The 21185-nt window shown below is 37.5% G+C and overlaps 1 protein-coding gene across 1 annotated transcript in view; it reads right to left on the bottom strand.

Moving 5' to 3' along the window:
- Nucleotides 1-2155: 2155 nt before the first annotated feature.
- The window catches only part of SRPX (sushi repeat containing protein X-linked), a gene marked incomplete in the record, with an annotated part of 41767 nt that continues 22737 nt past the window's right edge, over nucleotides 2156-21185 (bottom strand). Inside the window, 8 exon segments of the mRNA XM_029285696.1 lie at nucleotides 2156-2594; nucleotides 4403-4524; nucleotides 6397-6530; nucleotides 7771-7950; nucleotides 8683-8804; nucleotides 9694-9820; nucleotides 12285-12461; nucleotides 14383-14574. Coding sequence (XP_029141529.1) covers nucleotides 2414-2594; nucleotides 4403-4524; nucleotides 6397-6530; nucleotides 7771-7950; nucleotides 8683-8804; nucleotides 9694-9820; nucleotides 12285-12461; nucleotides 14383-14574 — 1235 coding nt within the window.

Here is a 21185-nt window from a genome sequence, read left to right on the forward strand (position 1 = left end):
AATAATCTTTAAGTTATGTTTCATGAAACACCAATATGTATTCAGTGAAGCTGAAGACTTTTAGATGGACGTTCTCAGATAATAAGCTTTAAATCAAAATTAAGAATCTTATTACTGATTGCATTAACATACTTTTGTGAAAGTGAATTTTCAGCACTTACTACATCCACAAATAAATATCAAAACAGACTGAATGTTTTCTTAACCTAAACTTCATTTATAATCTGCCATTATACATAAGCTCCTGAATCTCATTAAAGTTTAAGATACCGGATAGTAAATATATTTTCACAATATTATTTTTCTTTTTATAAAGCAATAGTCATAGGTTCCATATTAAGATAAATTGCTTGATGTTTTCCAGTTTTGAAGAAATTCTATGATAAATTACTAAATAATAATTTTGAAACACACACTAAACATGTTTGTTTTATATTGCACTTTTATTTATACACTGAGATTCATGAATTATGGAAAGTTGGGTTGTTGTTATGTATAGCTATAGTAAAGTCTTGTTTTATGTGCAGTTAAGAATTCATCATGTATATTTTAATTCATGGTCAAGATACTTTAACTGAAAAAATTCTGATAGCTAAAACACATCTGAATAACCAAAACTAAAAAGGCACTTGCCATATGTATACCACAAAAGGGTATTGTGTTTAGGAGTAAGTCCACTCTACCTTGTCTATAAGGATCATTACTCATAATAACCCTAATTATAGAGTATTTAGCCAAGCATCTCATGTCTTACAAAGAACGACTTTTTCCAGGAATCATACAAGTAGGCCTAAAAGTATCTAATATTCTTAGCCATATCATCTTCAAATATTCTATAGGTTTAATTACTTCATCCAGATTAAAATATTAGAATTTTAGGTCTATTCTTTATTATTGAAAACTGACTTGCAAGTATATGCTGTAATATAATTTTCAAATGACTTGCCACAAGTTTTAGACAAAAACCTTTCTTTATATTAAAGCTCCAACTTTATTTGAATTATCACACTAAAGCCTGGGCTGTCTATGTTGAACAGGTACTCTTCGACTTATGACCGCTATTGGAACCAGAATGTCAGTTGTTGAATAAAGCGGTCATTAAGTGAGATGTCATGCGATGGCTTCGCTCAATGACTGCAGTCCCAGCACTCCCAGTTGTGGGAGTTAAATAATCTCATGGGTTGTTAAGTAGACTTCCAGCTAAGAAATGCAGTGGTGCCTCAGGGCTTTGGGGAAGATCCTGGGAGGCCTCTGTGTGTGTGTGTGTGTGTGTGTGTGTGTGTGTGTGTGTGCGCTGCAGCTGCCCCTGGAAACCTCTGCCACCCATTCAGCCCACCAATGCATGCAGAGCTGCCACAGCCCAGGATGTCTCAGCCACTGACCTGGCCCACAGTGCCTACGACTGAAGGGACATCACAGTTCTCCCCATTTGCCTGTCTCTCCAACCCTGATCTATGCTGCCTCAAGCCCCACACTGCATCCTGATAGGCTAGCACCATTCTGCCAAGCCTCAGCTGCACAGGATCTGCTGCACCCCACTTCACCATTTTTCTCCAGCTGCTTACATATACAAGGTAGCTGCTGGCCACACTAGGGCTGCTTGCCAAGGCCGCCTTGCACCATTCTCCAAGCAGACTCCATTCTCGTGATCCTTTGGAAATCTCCTTCTCCAAATTCCACACTTGGAAGAATGAGGCTTCCAAACAATCATGAGAATGGAGCCTGCTCTTGTGATGCTTTGTTTATTTATTAAATTTGTTTGCCGCCTATCCAGCTGCGAGGTGACTCTGGCGGTTTTGGAATTCTCCAAATCTTGGGGAACAGTGTAAGTCAGTCTTGGTAAGAAGGCCCGGTGTGACCGTGGGTGCACTGAAACAGCTGTAAGTTTAGGACAAGAAGAAAGTCTCTTTGTTCAGTACCATTGTAATTTTGAATGAATGGCTGTAAGTTGAGGACTGCCTGTATCTCAATGAGGCCATACAACCAGAAGACAACAATGATGAATCCCTATTCAGTCATGTTTGGTCTGACTGAAATCAGTGAGACTCCTTTAAACTTACAGTAGTCTGGAGCCTTTTTGCTGAATGAAAAAAGAACAGCCTTGTAACATGGTGTTAATATAAATACTAAACCTGTAAAATGCAAAAAAGTTTTATTAATAAAAGATCTGTGAAAGAAAACATTTACATGGGAGGGTCAACCAAAGCAATTCAATATCCTTACAAGAACCTTTCGTATCTTTGACAAGATAAAGAGGCATCATTTATAGGTTAAATGAGAAGTTTTGCAACATCCATAGCCTAAACACATACATACAAGAAAAAGGGTTCTGTACAGCAGTGACTTTCATAATCTCACGCTTTGTGTAGCACCAGAAAAATTTAGGCAGCATCTGAACGTCTATAGTCTGAAATCAGGGACAAGACCGGCCAATTTCAGCTTGCAATTTCATCTCTTCTTTTCTCAAAGGGAAAGTGTCAACGAGTGCAAAGAGCTCAGCAGGGGTTGCTGGAAAAGGATATCGTTCTTTGTCCACACCATGTTTATCAACTACTACCATATAAAAGTTATAGTGAGGGATACGAAGTAACAACCTGAGGGTATGAAAAGAGACAAGTTTGTTAACAACTTCCTTTGTCTTTCACTAAGCAGTTACCTTGCACTCCTGATCACTGCTCCTGCCCATATTCATGGCCATTCAAGGACCTCTCAAGAACATGTTTCTAGACCAGTGATGGCGAACCTTTTAGAGACCGAGTGCCCAAACTGCAACCCAAAACCCACTTATGCATCGCTGGGTGCTGGGTGGGTGTGGCCCATTGGGTGGGTGTGGCTCATTGGGTGGGCGTGGCTGTGGTGGTAATGGCAGACTGGGTGGGACTAAAAAGTTCAATCAATCAATTCCAACTTTGTAAGATCTTTTTTTCCCCGCAGGAAGTTGAAATTGATTGATTGAACCTTTTTTTTTTTGCACACGGCGGCAGAGGCCTAAAGCGAAAAGGTTTTATAAAACCCAGCTGAAGGCCTAGGACTGGGGTGACGGCACGCATGCCCACAGAGAGGGCTCTGAGTGCCGCCTCTGGCACCCGTGCCATAGGTTCGCCACCACTGTTCTAGACAAAAGTATCCCAAAGCAGCATGTATCAGTCCATGTCTGCAACTTACAAACTAAACATGTAAGACAGGCAAAGAAAAGGGTAGGACAGGAAAAAAGAACAGTCCTTCATATGCACCTCCTTCCTTCTGCAATTCCCTTAGTTGCCCTTGGTTTCTCGCTGATGCAGGAGACCCCAATATTCTTCTCTTCTACCCAAACCAATCATCAACCGAGCTGACCATTATTTGGAATGGAGTGACTAAACAAGCTTCCTGTAGCTGCTTCTCCAGTCAATGTATGGGTGAAATTGATCTTCATTCCTATGTGCAGTAATATTCCCTTTTGATTAGAGAATACAATATTTAGTCAAAATCTGAAAAGGAAAATAATCCTCTTTCCAGATATAATTGTTAAATATCAAACAAAGGTAATCCAGTTCTCACAGTGCATTTTTGACCATGTGTATTTTCTTGCTGTGGCCAAAACCTCCAACAGAGAAATAAATTTAAAGTACTTAGTACTGCAATAAATACCTTGCATATCTAGTACGTTCAAAACTCCAAGGAATATAGCACAGTTCCATCTTGTTTTTAGACAGTAAACATGCTCATTTTATTCTTGCTTTAGAAAACATTTCATTGCACAGACACTCCATGCCTCTGGTACTCTCAACTGGTATACATTGCCAGGATAGCTGTATACTCGTGTAACTAAAGGTCAGAGAACATTTTTAAAACAAATCTGTGTTGCCCTTATGCTGAAATATAACTCTGTACTACAAAGTAGGAAAAGTTGTTGGTGTTTTACAGTTTAAGGAAGCTGTTTGCTTTTCATTAGGACCAATCCATAATGTTAAAGAGTTTTCACATTATGACCTTGAAATATGACATTTAACTAAAATTTAATCAGATGAACAATTTATAGCACTAAATATTGAAAAGTACCCTAAACTTAGACCATTAGTATTTCCCACAGCTGCTTGGCAACGCAGGGAAGAGAGATGTATGCTCATGCACAGTTCAGCAGGCAATCACAGTCTCTGTGCAGTGAACAGAATATAACAATTTATCACAAATTAATGAAGCAAAGAATATATTTTAAAGAACATGTTAATTTTACTATAACGTGGGGATCATTAAATTTTATTTATTTGTCAAATTTGGGTAAAATATTTAAACAAGGTGTTCTATTTAGGAATCCTCTTGTATAAAAAAAAATCTCATTCTATAAAGTCCTGCTCTAAAAATATAATTGAAACATTAAAGGGAAACAGCCAGAGGAAATTTAGAGTCTGTGTTAATTTACCTGAGTTGTACAGCCAAGGCAGCAGGCATCAGTCTTAATCCTATTCTTCCCAGTTGTGCTGGATAAACCCCAACCAACTCAATCACTGTAACATGCCGCAGATCTAAACCACATTGAGCTGGCTGTGTAAAATAGGAAGATAATCAACTGGGTTATTTATGAAAAGCATCCATACAATGTGTTTGTGATAATCATTAATGTGAGGCTATTGTATTTGGCTTACAAAATTTTATATGATCAACCAAAAGATGGCAATGATACTTCCTTAGTTCTCTGGTGCCTGAACTGAGGTGGGGATGGTGTAGCCATTCTTGTAGTTCTTGATATCCTAGTGATTTTTTGATACCTTTAACCATGGTATCCTTTTGGATTGCTGCAAAGATTTGGAAGGGACTGTTGCAATGGTTCTCCTCCCTCTGTGGTTGGTTTATTGCCCCTCACTTGTAAAGTACCTCAGGACTCGACACTCTCACTCTGCCTATTTAACCTCTTTATGAAACAGCTGGGAAGGCCATTCATCCACTTGGGGTCCAGTGTCATCAATATGCAGATGATACCAAACCAGATATCTTGACCCTGGGCCTTCCAGGTATTGCTGCAATGTTCTGACCCAATGTATTGAGGCTGTTTGGGTCTGGATGGGGAGGAACAGGCTTAGGCCAAATCCTGACAAAATCAAATGGCTATGGTTATTTGAGCCTCCTGCATCTGAGCAGTTTTCATCTTTGGTCTTGGATGAAGTTGTAAGTCTCTGTTCAAGACTGGACCACAATCTGGGATTATCCTGGATTCACAGCTCTGCTCAAAAAGCAGGTGGCAGATGGTAGATGAGGTCAGGAAGGCCTTTGCACAAATCTATTTAATGTGCCATTCATAGGAGGCCCTTCAGACAATCATTTATGTCTTAGTCACCTCACAATCTGTCAGTCACTCCAAGCAAACCAGATCAGGAAGTCAATTTCACAGGAAGACTAAAACTATTTTATTGATATTGGCTATAATAACAGAATCTTGCAAGCCTGATTGTGCTGTACTCCCTCCCTCTTCTTATACTCCAGTGAGTTAGTGAGGCATCTGCCTCAATCACTTCCAAATATTATCTTGTTGCTTTAGACTAAAAAATATGTCACTCCTTTTGGTAGTCCTTGCAAATTTCCATCTAAATTATCTTCCTTACTCTCTACAAATATAATTGGACAATGGCAACATTGATAGATAGAAACTAATTTTATTAAATATTTTTAATGTGAAATAGTTTAGCACTTAAATTATTCACTTCTGAAAGCTTGGTAAAAAAAAAAGTGTGGTTACACATGAAATGGAAAATAAATTTACTTTCACACCTAAATTCTGTTTAATGACATACACTTTTAAGACTCTGATTGTTTTTCTCCTGGAACCATTTTGGCCCATATCCAAAAACAAAGAGTCCCATTTCATTCTGTATATAAACCATTTGTTTATTTGTGGGGAGGGAGCAGGAAAACAGCCTTTAAGTAGAGTGGAAGAAGTCAAGGTATAAAGGTCCCTGAATTAAAGTGATTGTTCCTATAGGCCTGCCCAAAATTTTTAGACTCATTTTGAAGAGGAAAAAATAAGCATAACTCCAAATCTTATGAAGACCATTATACCCTAAGCTGAATTACTGCAGCAATGGGTCAGAAGAGGAAGCAATTTTGTTGATTCATCTGTACCCTCTGTGCCCCGATTCCATCCAATCTAGAATGGATTAAAGACTTTCTCGAACAGAGTGAGTAGTGGCAAAGTAGGGGTGGATTTAAAGGAAAATTATGAGAATCACCTCCATTGTTTAACAAGAACTGGAACTCATTTCATTCAGTCAGCCCTTTGTGTGTATGTAGGTCCAGATTATTCTTTGTGTGTATGTAGGTCCAGTGTATTAAATGAAGGAGCAAACAATATTAAAGACATTGTCCATCTATATTAATTTGGGAGTAGAATTAAATTCCACTTACGAATAAACTTTTCCTTACCTGCAATATTCCCAGCTGCATTCTGTAAAAGTAATTGGATGCAGCAGGAGTGGATATAATAAGCAACCTTCGTTTTTCATAAAACTGGTCTAGAAGAGCTGCTGCTGTCCTCACACCGATATTAATATTCATAGCTGAAAAGATACATTAAAAAAGTAATGATGCTACTATGCTCATATAGAAACTTGAAAATAAACAACAAAACTTATAGAAAAGATGCCAAAGTTTAAAGAGTTTTTCCAGCTCCTGGAGAAAGATCAGCTTTTTGTATACAATTTCAACAAGTCCCATGAGAGTGCCAGAAATGGGTGACAAATCCTCCCCCCCTTCAAATCCAGACCACACAATAGTCCAACTAAGTAATTAATTTGTAACATCTGAAGTTATTTTTTAAGTTGGTGGTGTAGAGTTTTGCATTTGAAAGGGGAAAGATGCTTTGGAAAGTTAGAGTTTGCTCGTGCAGCGTCAGCCATCAATTTCCTAAAGCAGCTGGATCTTTTTTTCCTGGATTGCTCAGCAGCCCAACCCCAGGAGAAGCCTCATTTAATTTAAGCAGCTGCAGACAAGAGCTATGTGAGCAGCCCTATGTTCCTTGCCAGATGTTTTCCCAGTCTTAGAAATAGAAATACAAAATAAAAAAATAAAAAAATAAAATCTCAATCTACCCCTCCCTTCAATTTTCTTAACTTTATTATATGGGTTTTAATAATCAGCATTTATCCAGAAAGACCAGGAAATCCACAGAATAAGAAAGTTAGAGGACATCCATGAATTTTCATAATCCAGATAAACTTTTATTGGCTGTGTTCTTCATTCCAATTCTGAACACTACAGCACCAGTTGTTTTTTTTTAAGTTTAAGAAAGTTTAAGAAAGAATTGAGAATTATAATGGAGAAAACTTTAGGAAAAAAACAGAAAGCTAAGTATATTTATAGATCTTTCCATAAATTTCCATAGATCCCTAACACTGAAGATCTATGGAAAAAGAGAGAACTTTCTTGGCTTTAATACAATGAATATAAAGATAAAAAGCAATGCTATTATGTTGACTGCCATTTTGCAGACTATTTACAAAATAAAATAAAGGTTTTTAGTGCTTATTGGCAAAATATTATCCACTTAATCTATATGTAAATTATGAACAAAAAATTTGAAGAAACGGGGGCTATTAGGTTAAGCTATGTTTCAAATAATGCAAATAATCCTGATTTATATTCTTCAATAACAATAATAACAACAACAACAACAATAGAGTTGGAAGGAACCTTGGAGGTCTTCTAGTCCAACCCCCTGCTCAGGCAGGAAATCCTATATCATTTCAGACAAATGGTTGTCCAGTCTCCTCTTACAGGATTTATTCATTACTCACGTACGTGTACAGGTTGGGTCTGTTCCCGACCAGCCTAAATTATACTGGCAAACTCTTGCTGGACTTCCCTGCAACTCGTACCCACCAATGCAGGAAAAGTCACAAGTTGCACCATAATTGTCGCCATCACCAGAACATTTTATGTAGCCATTGTCCGGGGCATTCAATTTTCCACAGCGCCTAACTTTAAATACAAAGTAACAGAATTCAGTAATTCATCACCACTTCTGGTACATCTAAATGAAAATCTAGTACCTTCTTGAAAGATTATTTATTTACTTCTAGTTAAGTAATTAATAAGTAATATATAATTTATTAATTCATGGGATAATAAAAAGACTATCTGGATAACAATCCTGTTTTCATACCGCACTATCATTTACAAACTTGAACTTCCAGTGATCCTAAAGCCAGAATAATGCCACCAGTTATACCTCTTTGCTACAATGGGAATTTCAACTACAAACCGAATTGGATTTTTTCTATTTCCCAAGTGCAACAAATCACATTGGTAAACAGAATGCAATGCTCAGATTTGATCAGCAAATTAACCCTTTATAGAATTATACAACAAAAACTGTGAAGCTATAATTATCTACATCTGAGAGAGAATTTGCTATCCTCAAGAGATAACCATAGTCAATCCCAGCACTATGTGCAATAGAGATTATAGAGTAGTAGTTCAGTCATACAAAATGCATCAACTTACTATCTCCACATGTTTTTGAAAACGATGGCTCCTATTTATTTTGTGTTGTCTACATTAGCCTGTACCAGTGTAGTGTCTTCCAGATATATTGGAACTGTAATGCACCTGATGGATGCATTCAGGAAACTAGTCCACATCTCCAAGTAACATGTGAATGTGGTTTGGATTCAATGACTGTGCTTGTTTTTAGCTGGAAAGTGATCTTACCTCTGACTTTGACCAAAAATTTGCAAGTTCCCTTATTCCCAGCTCTGTCATACACAGTATATTGGATTTTGTGATCTCCTTCTGAAAAATATGATCCTGGTGGAAGTCCTTTCAAGACAATACTATGAATGAAATAAAATAAAATGTAAAGTTTAATTTAATGCTTAAATAAAATTTAAAGTATTAAATTTTAAAAAGACAGAAATGTCTCATTCTTGCAGTATATATTTTAGAAAATATGGACTAAATTGTTAATATTACACTTATCTGGAACTTCTGAGAATCTGACTTTTAAAAACCATCTATTGATATGCAACAACATTAACATTATAGCCTCACTGGTGGCCTCACACTGCAATGAACAAGGACACACATTCAAGTCTGCAGTTACTAAGATTGTTGGACGAGCAGGCACAAAAACAGCCAGGGAAGTGATTAAAGCCTGAGAAATAGGCCCCTCGTCAGTCAACAGGGGTGCTGATTTACCACCAGCCTATCAAGTACTTAAAAGGTGAGGGCTGGGCAGCACAAACAAATGACATCTAATGAGTTAAAAGCCAGCCATCAATACACCTAAGTAACTTCTAAAAAGCCACTTACAACAGGCACTATAAATACCACATACAGAACAGCACACACTCTGCTAGAGAGAAGTTCCCTGAAGATGGGCTCCAGCACGAGTCAGAAAGCTCAGACAACAAAAACTCTGGTCTTGGTGACTGACCCAGATTGGATCCTACAACACTATATATGGATATAAAGTAAGCACTAACTATATAAAAATTGATCTTGCATCTTGTTACTCCTCAATTGCTGGACTACAAAATTATTTGGACTGCATGTTTGAAAGAAAGACTAGGAACTAAACTGCTGTAAACTTCTTAATTCATACTAACTTGTAGAGCATTATGTACTAAATTAAAAGTACATAAACTTAAAAAGTGTGTTTCATGTACAGCCTTTAAGTTTATGTACTGTCACTTTATTGTTTAACTATACATTTTTACTCACTCTGTCAAAATGCCATCAGCAGTATCTCGTCCCTCTGGAGTATCCCAGAATACCCGGGATGTTAATTTATTGGGTTCTGCTATTTTCTCCTTTACACTTGGACACTGAATTCTTGGAGGCTCCATATCTGTACATAAAAACGCAAAAATGGTGATTTGTTTTAAGCTAGTGTTTACTGAAGCATAGAACATTTTTAAACAATAGTAATAACATTAAGCCACAAACTACTACCAAGATAGTTAAAATTAAACTGTTGAATATTAAAATGACACCAATAAAAATGTTATCTAAAATACTAGAAGAGAACTATTTATAATAGCACCTATGCAAAGATACAAAATGTTTCACACAAAGTGATTTCTTGCCTACTCTTCAATTTTAGTTATCTGTGCTTTTTCAAAATTATTCTAATTTTGTAAAAATAAGTGCTTTTTCTATACAAAGTTGTTCTATTCAAACGGTGTTTTTACTGCATTATAATTGGCAGCCCTATTTTTCTAAAATACTTTTTTTTTCATTTTTATCGTTCATGCTGTATTTCAAGGAAACTTGGTTTCTTTGTAGACTATCTGTTAAGGTTCCGACTGATGAACCCAATGAAGTAAGCATAGCTGAGACGATGTAATCTCTAATGCAAAACTTTATTGAGCACATCAATTCGGCACAGATGAAAGGAAAACCAGCTCTGGTTATTTCGTGCCTAAATTGCTATATTAAAAGTAGAGAAACCTCCGTTCCCTTATTAGTGCAGGTCACATTGTCCAGTTATAACTCAGAGAAGTATTATGAGGGAATGTCTTTAGTTCTCAGTAAACAAATCTTGAGCAACCTTGGCTCTCACGGCTGGCAGTCCGATGTCTGAAGCCTGCATTCCATTCTTCTCTCCCCTCCCCCCTGAGTCTGTAGGCAAGCTAAGAAGCAATAATGGCTGAGACAGCATAGGCATTCTTCGAGGCTTGACACAATCATTATAAGCCTGTAAAAACTAAACTAAAAACTAAATGTTTGGTTACATTTGCACCAAATTTCAAAAATATGGTCTTGATTTTTAAGAAAGTGGAATTACTCAAGTGAAAAAAGATGGCAATTTTTAAAGATGGCAGAAGACTAGAAGACTAAAGCTTTAAAGTTCCATCTGCAGACCTTCAAATATTTTGCTTGCATTTGGATATCTAATTGAAATTATGTGTAAGTTCATACTGGGTATCCATTTTTGCTGAAAGGTACTGTGTTTCCAGTAAAGTACATATAGCCTGAAGCTATCTAGCTTCACGTTCTTAGAATATTTGTACAAATCAAACTGGCATATACATACATGTCAAAAATGGAATATATAAATCTGTTAGGCCCAATGAATACTACTGTCCTTAAAAAAAAAGCTTTGCATTGTAACATTTGCTTCCTGCTTAAGGCAAATTAATCAATCATCAGTAAATTGAAGCTCTGCACACAACTACAAATGTTGTTAATGCTGGTTAAGAAATTTTTTTGCTGGTGATAAATGGATAGACAACCTTTTATAATGCACTGCCCAAAGAACAGGCAGTCTCTGTAAATAAAGTAATACCTAATAAGAATAAATTGAAATTAATAAAAAAAGAAATATTCCAGTTTCTGGAATTTTCAGTGCCTCAGCTATATAATTCTAAGGAGCCCCTCACTAAATAATAAAACATAAGCCTTTATATTTTGTTATAAATTTCAGTTACATTAATACAATGATCCTGTGTTACTATAGGAACTGTATCTCAAGGCTCTACTGGATCTGTAAATTCTTCTTGCCTGACCAGAATGTTCTATGCAGTTTAACTGCATTGAAACACTTACTAGATAAACACAACCCAAATTTGCAAAAGGTAGGAATGTATTGTTTTACACATAAAGAAGCCACATGCAGCTGTGCTAGTTTGCTAATAGCTTTCCAGAAATACCAAACCCATTGCAAAATTGTTGAAATCATGTATGCTTGATGTTAACCAGGAGTCTAAGAAATAACATCTATACATGATGATTGCCTATATAACATTTTTTTTAATTCTGACTTCTCTTCTAAAGAACTTATGTCTTTTGTGATTCTGTACCATCCTCTATCAATTTTATCTTTATGAAAGTTGGATTGAGAAAACAGGATTTGCCTGACTTCATTAAGTTTCAGGGCTGAACATTGATTTGAACATATAATATTAAGCAAGGGTCCAAAAGACCTAGCAACTATACTACACTGTTATTTTCTCTCTCTTTAATTGCTCCAATTTGAAAAGCCTATTCAATATTCAGAAAGCTCTGTTGGATACCTAATTTAGGATGCGATGAATGCAGAGAAATATGTCTGTTTTGTCATCAATGAGAACACAATGGAGGGATGATAATGGCTCTCATGTGTTTTTAGCCATTTTTATTAGGAGACAGGGACACTATTTGCATTCTGGGTTTCATTTTAGCTGCATTATAATCTTTTGATCCTTAGGAAATTGTATAACAAGTGCCAGAAAGCATACTAGGAGCAACTGTATTAATTGCCTTTTGCATTTCAAGTTAGTATATCTCTTACTATCCAAATGCAATGTGTATCATCATGATTTTCAACTTACCAACACAAGAAGCTGGTCTTCCACTCCAAGCTTTATTATCCATACATTGTACTACTCTATCTCCTTTTAACTGATATCCTGGTGAGCAATAATACTCACACCTGGAATTAAAGTATGCACCATCGACACACTTGAATCCTCCATTAGGTGGCATAGAAAGTGTTGGGCAGCGTTTTTCTGTAAGAGAAAATCAACATTAATCATTGAAGACATGATTATTACTTCCTATCAGGCTCTACATTTTATTGCACTACATTTTACAATATCATGTGCAATAAAATATTTTTTTTATGAAAACAATACAGAGACACAGTAGTAGTCTGATTGGCTGGGTGATGCAACAGAAAGGTTGTGATATACAGTACTTGATGTAGTAATTTCTATAGAGGGTATAGTGCAGTGGAAGTGAACCTATGGTACGTGTGGAAGTGAACCTATGGTACGTGTGGCAGAGGTGGCACTTGGAGCCCTCTCTGTGGGCACGTGCGCCGTCACGCCCCATCCTCACCAGCAGCCCCTCCCAGAGGAGAGTCACCCCTAGGCACGGCCCACGTGGAGCAGCACAGACAAGCACATGGCAGCTGGGCAGCAAGGACAAGACTCTACCTTCGCACCCCGTCCCACACAGATGATGCTGCGTGGCACGGGCAGAGGGCATTGCCGCCATGGCGCTGCAAGGCCACCTGGGCAATCTGCGGCGGGCTGTGGAGGCGGTGGGTGGCCCTGCGGGCATGCGGGGTGGGGTGGGTGGCACAGGGGTTGGAGTGGGGCGGGGCAGTTTTGGGGCACTCGGTCTCTAAAAGGTTTGTCATCACTGGTATAGTGGAATAAAACATAGGTAGCATTTTCTATCACTTTCAATCCACAAGGGCAGATACATTTCTTACAGAGAAATCTGTATTGTAGAACAATTGAGGTGAAGTAAATTTATGACCATAGATCTTTCCAGAATTTACTGTATCCCTCCAATTCTTATTGAAAAGTTAGAGGGTCTCATTCCTCATAATGTGAGACAAAGTATGATTGGTTACTAAGCGAAGGATGAATTGTCTTGAATTTCATTATGGCACTGCATGAGACAATGATCCTTTAAAATTCAGAAGGAGAACAGCTTTCAACTGCAATTTATTCCCAATTCTCCAAGTGAGGAAAAATTGCCAAACTTTCCAAACAATCCACCTAGTTTCTCAGAGTGGATCCATTTACCTTCACTCATAGCTGGTGACTTCCTCATTTTGCTGGCAGTCCTGAAGTTTGCTTATTTGTGCTTGACTATATCTAGGGCAAATCTGGATTAAACTGGAGCATGGGGGGCAGAGATACACTGAGGGTTCTGAAAGATATTCTTTGTAATTCTCTGTGGAAATTAAATATTTCTATATTTGCAATATGCAGAAGTGAAAGGTGGGTGATTTTGCATAAAGAAACTGAGCTCTGAATAGGAAATAATTTTACTGCTGCCTTGCTTTTACATGAAGTGCAGCATGGATGGTCAGAAACGAAGAAAAACAGGGGACCAAAACACAAAATCTATAAAAGCACTGCAAGGAAAAATAATAGCTTTTATTTTTCTTATTGAAGTCTGAAATCTCTTCCTTTGCCTTTTTAGTATTGATGTTTATATTTATTTCTATATATTTCATGCAACTCTTTTCCCATGGAAAGCTTAAAAATTACAGTATATTTTTTTATAAAAGCTACATTAATTACATTTCCACTCACAACAAATCCTTAAAGCTACACAAGCATACATTTAAAGCAGCCTATATAAACACCTAGGGACATAAATGAAATTAATTACAACCATTAATATTGCCAATACAACTAAAAAGACCCACCTAAGTTCTTCCCTTTGAAATATATAGGAAGACTACAAAGTATTCTATTGTATAAAACTGAACACTATCAACTGCATAGAAAAGCATAGAAAAACCTCACTGCTAAAAATTACTGTTTCCTCTGTATGAGCAAAGAATTCCATAACTAATTTTTACTCTGCTAAAACACTAACTAATAAGAGCATTATATATGGTCAAGAGCAACAGAATCAGAAGCAAAGAACTTGAAAGCAATTTTCAGGAAAAAATGAGCCACTTACGTTTGCAGAGAACTTTCCCAGACCAGCGTTTGTTTGACTGGCAAATAAGATGCTGAGGACCATGTAGTTCATAACCTTTCTGACAACGAATATCACATGTGGTCCCCAAGACATTTCTGTAATACCCTTCCTGAGGACTTCTGCAATTTGCATAGCCATATTTTACCTTGATAGGAGAGCACCATGGTGTATCTAGAAAGAGAAACCACAGGACGAAAACCAACAAAGGACATAAGAACAGTAGAATTATTTTAATTATACAGCTCATGTGGGGAAAAAACAAGACTATGCAATTACACCGGAAAAAAGAAACTACATCATCAAAAGGCCTTACTCTCCAATGTTACAGGACTGAAAACTTTGTCTTTCCCTGTTTGTTCCAGGAATTATTATATAAAAAATTATACAAATACTGAACTTTTAAAATCAGCAATTTGTACTGATGTAAGGACTGCCACATTAGTTTCCTGCTATGGGATAAGTCTGCCACCTACTGGCCAGCTACAATAAATACTTTTTTTCTCTTTCAAAAAGAAAGTACCAGTAGATTGAATTTGTACTAAAAATGGATAAAATATTGTGTATGTTTCTTGCTATCCTATACTTATTTACCTGAGAATATGATGTACTGAAATAAATGGCAAGTATAACACGACCCCATTCTCCTTTTATTTTACAGAAAATATTTCCATTTTAGTTCCATGTGTGCTTTGTACTCTGTTCTTCAAAAAGAAAAAAAACTTTCTCTTTATAAACCAAATTAGATTACTAATTTGTTTAACTGTGTGATACCAGCTGATTCTACTTCTCCTAATATTTAACAGCCATTCTCAAACGCTTAGGAATTTGTTTAAGCCAAGTCTCATTTGATTAATGACTAAGCACACTGAATTTTTTGTCATGAACACCTATACACCAGGGAGGAAAATTAAAAGAGGTGCACATGAAAGAGAAACTTAGTGTTCAATCTATAAAATATATGTAATACAGCTACACAGCTTGATACTGAGGTGACTGCAGGACTGCCCCCTTCAATCAGAATTGACCTATCCAATATGAATATCACAGGAAAAATGGCTTGTAATTCCCAGCTTCGGTGAAACCAAGGCAGCTGAATCTAGGAAGAAGCATTTCATGGCTCCCATGTTATGAAACAGCCTTCCCTTGGAAATCATACAATGCCCGACACCGTTGGGCTTCCAGAAGCAAGCTGGAAAGGAATTTTTCTAAAGGCCTTTTTAAAATTGAGGAAATCACATTCACTATCCTTACATACTGCTTGGTTTTCGGAATGCATTCTAATTGCCTTGGCTTTAACTATATTGTGGATGTCTTTTATTTTACCAGGAATGTTTTAAAGCTTTTGTCTATTGCTGAGAATCCCATGACAGTGGTTGTACAAAAAAAAAAATACAATTATCCATCCCTATGAATCTCTGTGTCCACAGTGCATGTCTTCAAGGCAATCTAGTTTAAAGAACACTTCAGGAAAAGGAATTTAAAAAAAAAGATTCACCTGGCCAAACCTTCTATGAATGCATCCACAGCAAAGACAGAAAGGAAACAAGAGGTTGCATCAAGATGATATAGAAGACAGAATGGGAAGGTTTGTATATTATAGTTTTCTTCACTGAGATCCTTTCCAAATGCATGAGGAAAGCAGCTCCCAGCCGACAAAGACTGCCCAAGAATTCTGGGAGTCATTTGGATGGCATCAGATTGAGGAAATTTAGTACATCAGAACTTTTAAATAGTGAAATAAGCACCATAAAATTCCAGTACTTACATATTTATATAAGTACTTACATACTTATATAAAATTCCAGTACTTACATATTTATATATGTTTCATGGTATTCCTTCTTGGGAAAAACAACATAAGGCAATGGATATAAAAAAAAAGTACAATAAGGAGAAGCAAGAAAAATAAAGACAATAGAGGGGAAAAAGAACTATCTAAATCTATTTTATAACAATAGTACCACAATAAACCTCCATACCATTTTATCTTTGCAAATCATCTTTGATTCTATCACATTTATAATCTGATTCATACATTGCCTTATGCCCTTTAAATTTCTCTTCTCTCTCTCTGTTCTGTGGAATCTTAGCGACTCCATCCAACCACAACACTCTGTTTTCTCTTCCTTTAATCCTAGCATTCTTCCTTCCTGTTTGTTTCCAAATTTGAGCTTGTTTTTTATTTTTTGTTTTGCATAATGAGAGAACCTCAGTGCACTCCCCTCATAGCAGTTAATCACTCTTGTATTCAAATTACATTAATTAATTAATTACATTAATTAATGAAAGCTCATTTTACCTTGTCTCTTCCTGTTTTACCATGTCAGTAGATCATGTTCAAAATTCACTACCCTATTTAGAGTTGCATCAGCCAGCCAGTCCTGCAGGCCAGCTTTCCCAAAAAAGCTGGAGGCAGGCTGTCTCCGTGAATTATTCACAAACCTCTGTGCAGATTGCTAGTAAAAAAAATATTAATGGAAGAAGTCCTAACTTAGGCAGGAAACACAGGTAGCAAATTCAAGCAGAAGTCAGAGGCATCAACCTGACTCAAGCCAAGTGCTGAAAAACATTTGGGAGAGATCCCCTTTTAGAAGATGTTACACAGTTACACAGCAAGCAGGGGGTTCCTGTGTAGCAGACTCCGTTAAACACATACTGTGTGTATGCCAAACTTTCAAACAGGAAAAGGACTAACCCTAAGACAGGATAAGGGGCCATGGAGAGAATGTACCATCATCCTCAAACTGTCCTGCTGCCTCCTTGAAAATGTGCTTTAAAGCATACAGGCCTATAATATATTGATGTGGAATTATATTGACATTTAAGGCTTAGAATTTATAAATTAGAATGTGATATCAAAGCTTGCTAATTGCATGACAAAAATTGCCCAAAATGTCTGGAAGACATTTGAATGGCATCAGACTGAGGAAATTTGGTACATCAGAATAATGTGCATTACTTCCTTAATTTATTTTCTTGGAGTACTTATTATTGTTTTTATTAAGTTATCACACACACACACACACACACACACACACACATACACACACACAAGCAAAATTCTGTTTTCCAATTAACTTTGTCTTACGACTGTTTCTTTGCATGGGCAGTAATCATCCCATACACTGAAGCAACTAGAAACCAAAGCATCATCACCAGATCCCCCAAGAAGTTTCTACCCTAAGCATATTGTCAGCTCTGGGACTTATCAACTGAAGACCCCAAACCTCAGTAATCACTTCATGTGGGGAACTACAATAAGATGTATTGTTAGATCTTAAGAAGATAACCACATAGACTTCTTGAATTCCCTGTTCTATTTATTTTTGCGTCTTCTGACCTAATTAACTCTCACATCCATGGAACAAAGTGAGAAGAATGCTCCCATTCCCAGCCATTTTTTGACACACACCCCCTGCTAAACATTAATTTCTTACAAGACATGATTGTATCTGGGAATGACTTGGGGAGACAGGGCAGATAACCATAGCTAGGGGAATGGTCAGACAAGACTTGGCAGTTCAGCCCACAAAAGAAATATATGTATGTGGCCAACTTTTCAGAAGAAAACCTCTCTACTTTCTTGGGCTGTGAAGGCAATGGGGAAGAAATGTATTTTCAGATTTGCAAGATTCTGTATAAAAATATTCAGCTTTACAAGTTTCTGTACAATAAAGTAGAATTAGTCTACCTGGTCCTGCTTCCTGCATGCACAATCTTATCAGGCTGACATAACAGAACATATTCTACTCACTACCTTTCAACCACTATTTGCACAAATTAAATTACTAAATAGAGTTGATTTATTTATTCTTAAATAAGTAGAGGATGTACCAGCTTTTGTTAACATACAGATTCATTGAAATATATTTTGTCTAAACATTTGCAAGAATTTCTTGTGTACTTCTAAAAATGTATTTAGAACAGGGGTTCCCAACCAGGTGTGCTCGCACCCCCTGGGGGTGCAAGACGATATTCCAGGGGGTGCGAAAACTTGGGTTTTCAAAACTATAGTGTATATACATAATTCGTTGCCGTTGTTTCGAACTTTTGTAAGGGATGCGAGAATATATCAAAAGCATTCTAGGGGTGCGGGATATAGAAAAAGTTGGAAGCCGTTGAGTTAGAATATTTCAAACAAATTTTGAAAGGAAAAAAACCAGGAAATCTACTCTTCATATTGATTCCCTGGCAGTTGTCATCCTACCCACAATCAGTATTCCCATCTTCAATAAGTAGATAGTTTCTGAAGTCTTTTTCAATATCATCAGATTCTGACATACTAAAGATGAATAAATTGACTACCAAGGTACTATGAAGTCTTAGGACATTAAACCATATTTATTAATTAGCATAAACCTTATACTAAACCATCCTTACTTGCTTTTTTACAGCATTATGTTACCCAATCTTTGGACTCTGGGCAACATTCACAGTAAAAAGAAACATTTTAAAAACAAAGGTAAGTGTAAGGAAAACTATGCCCAAAAGTCCCATAGAAAAGAATGGTTTAAGTACTGTCTGCAAAGGATAGGGGTCACATGGGCATCCAGAGGCAGCAAGTTCCATGTTTAGAGGACTGCCAAAGAAAATGTGTACCTAACATAGCAAGCAAGATAGTGCCATCCGTCATTTAAGTATCATCACTCTAGTAGGTTTTTTCCATTGGCTGATTCAGATCAACCAACAGTTATAGAATGTGATTGGGTCACTTTGGGCTACTTGCCAACTTTCAGTCTAGTTCAGGGCTTTTCAACCAGTGGTACAGGTACCACCTGTGGTGCATTGGCACCTGGCAGGTGGTACGCGACCATCCTAGAAAAGTGGTAGCCGGGGAGGGGAATGAGCTGAACCGGTGGCAGCACGGCACAAGCCTGAGCGAGAGATGCTGGAGCTGCAGGGCTGTCAGGGCTCAGTGGAAGCACCAGGATCAACGCCAGGCTCCAGCTGGAGCTCTGCGCTGATCCTGGTGCTTCTGCTGAGCCCTGAAGAAGCGCCGATCAGCTGGAATGTTGTAGCATCTCCATGGTCTTGTGATTTACATTCAGATGCTTGGCAACTGATTCATATTTATGACGGTCACAGTGTCCCAGGGTCATGTGAAGTGACCAAAACCTGCTGCAACCACCCAGCAGACGGGGGGAATAAAAACCAAACACCCCCCCACCCCACCCCTGCTCCCAATCCTCAACAAAAATGCTCACAACAATGAAAACCTTGGACAGGAGGAAGAGTGCTGCCGGGTGGGCAGGCAGGTGTCTTGCTCGGCTGTGGCTTGGGGGGCACTTTTTTCAGTGCCATTGTAACTTCGAACAGTCACTAAGCGAACTGTTGTAAGTCGAGGACTACCTATACTTTAATACTGTTTTCCTTTTTTTTTTTTTGGTCATCAAGTTTTTGACACCTTGCTAGGTGACTGGTGGTACTCGGATATTGCCATATCCTAAAAGTGGTAAAATGGGTGAAAAGGTTGAAAAGCCCTGGTCTAGTTTATCTAATCTATTTATCTTTGTTGGTGGATAAACGTGGAAGGGGAGAGTTACATATGCTGCCTTAAGAGGTGGAAAGAGAGCACATAAATCCAATTAATTATTGGTGTCATGATCTGCACATGGGTATATAATAAAGAAGTATGGAATATAAATATTTTGACTTTTAGTTTCCTTCAGCCAAGCAAGTATGACTGGAATTGGAGTGCACTAAACTTTCTAGATATATTCACTGATATTACCGTTAAGAAAATTCCTTACCCGAAGTATCTTCCATTTATTTGGCTTGCTTTGTTTGAATTCGGGAGGGGAAGTACTCTACTTTGCAGCCATGGGACACACGCCACAATAACTGACTTCTTAAGCAAACTGTGAGCAACACATCCTGTTTGCTCTTTTCTGGCTTAACCAACTGTTTCTCTGCCTAAAAGCTGAGCTTCAAGGGTGCCTTCTCTTCTTTCATGATCATTGGAAAGAGAGCTCAGTCCTTCTAGAGCAGCTTTGATAATTTGGGGTGGGGAGCAAAGATTCCTATAAAGCGAAAGTCTTTTTTAAAAAGGCAATTGAAAATTTACAAAATAATAGCAAGCTTCAGGTTTTTAAGATACGAAGAAAAATGTTACTACTCATTTCTGCATCAGATGGCAGTCTTAATAATAATAATAATAATAATAATAAAGTTGGAAGGGACCTTGGAGGTCATCAAGTCCAACCCCCTGCTCAGGCAGGAACCCTACACCATTTCAGACAAATGGCTGTCCAGTTTCTTCTTAAAAACTTCCAGTGTTGGAGCATTCACTGCTTCTGGAGGCAGGTTGTTCCACTGGTTAATTGTTCTAACTGTCAGGAAGTTTCTCCTTAGTTCTAAGTTGCTTCTCTCCTTGATCAGTTTCCACCCATTGCTTCTCGTCCTGCCTTCAGGCGCCTTGGAGAATAGCTTGACTCCCACTTCTTTGTGGCAGCCCCTGAGATATTGGAACACTGCTATCATGTCCCCCCTCATCCTTCTCTTCATTAAACTAGACATACCCAATTCCAGCAACCGTTCCTTATATGTTTTAGCCTCCAGTCCCCTAATCATCTTTGTTGCTCTTCTCTGTTCTCTTTCTAGAGTCTAGAGTCTAGAGTGTGGGAAGCTCTGCAAAATATATAAATGATTGCATCAGTCACTTTAGAATTTGATGGAGGTAAGAGCATAATAATAATTAAATGGTGCATTCTATAAACCATGTTCTAATGTGTGAGTTTGATATATTGATACATAATGCTAATACTATTGTATCACTTAATGTA

The sequence above is a fragment of the Protobothrops mucrosquamatus genome, unplaced genomic scaffold (genome assembly GCF_001527695.2).
Source record: "Protobothrops mucrosquamatus isolate PMUCROS unplaced genomic scaffold, P.Mucros_1.0 scaffold2089, whole genome shotgun sequence".
NCBI lineage: Eukaryota > Metazoa > Chordata > Lepidosauria > Squamata > Viperidae > Protobothrops > Protobothrops mucrosquamatus.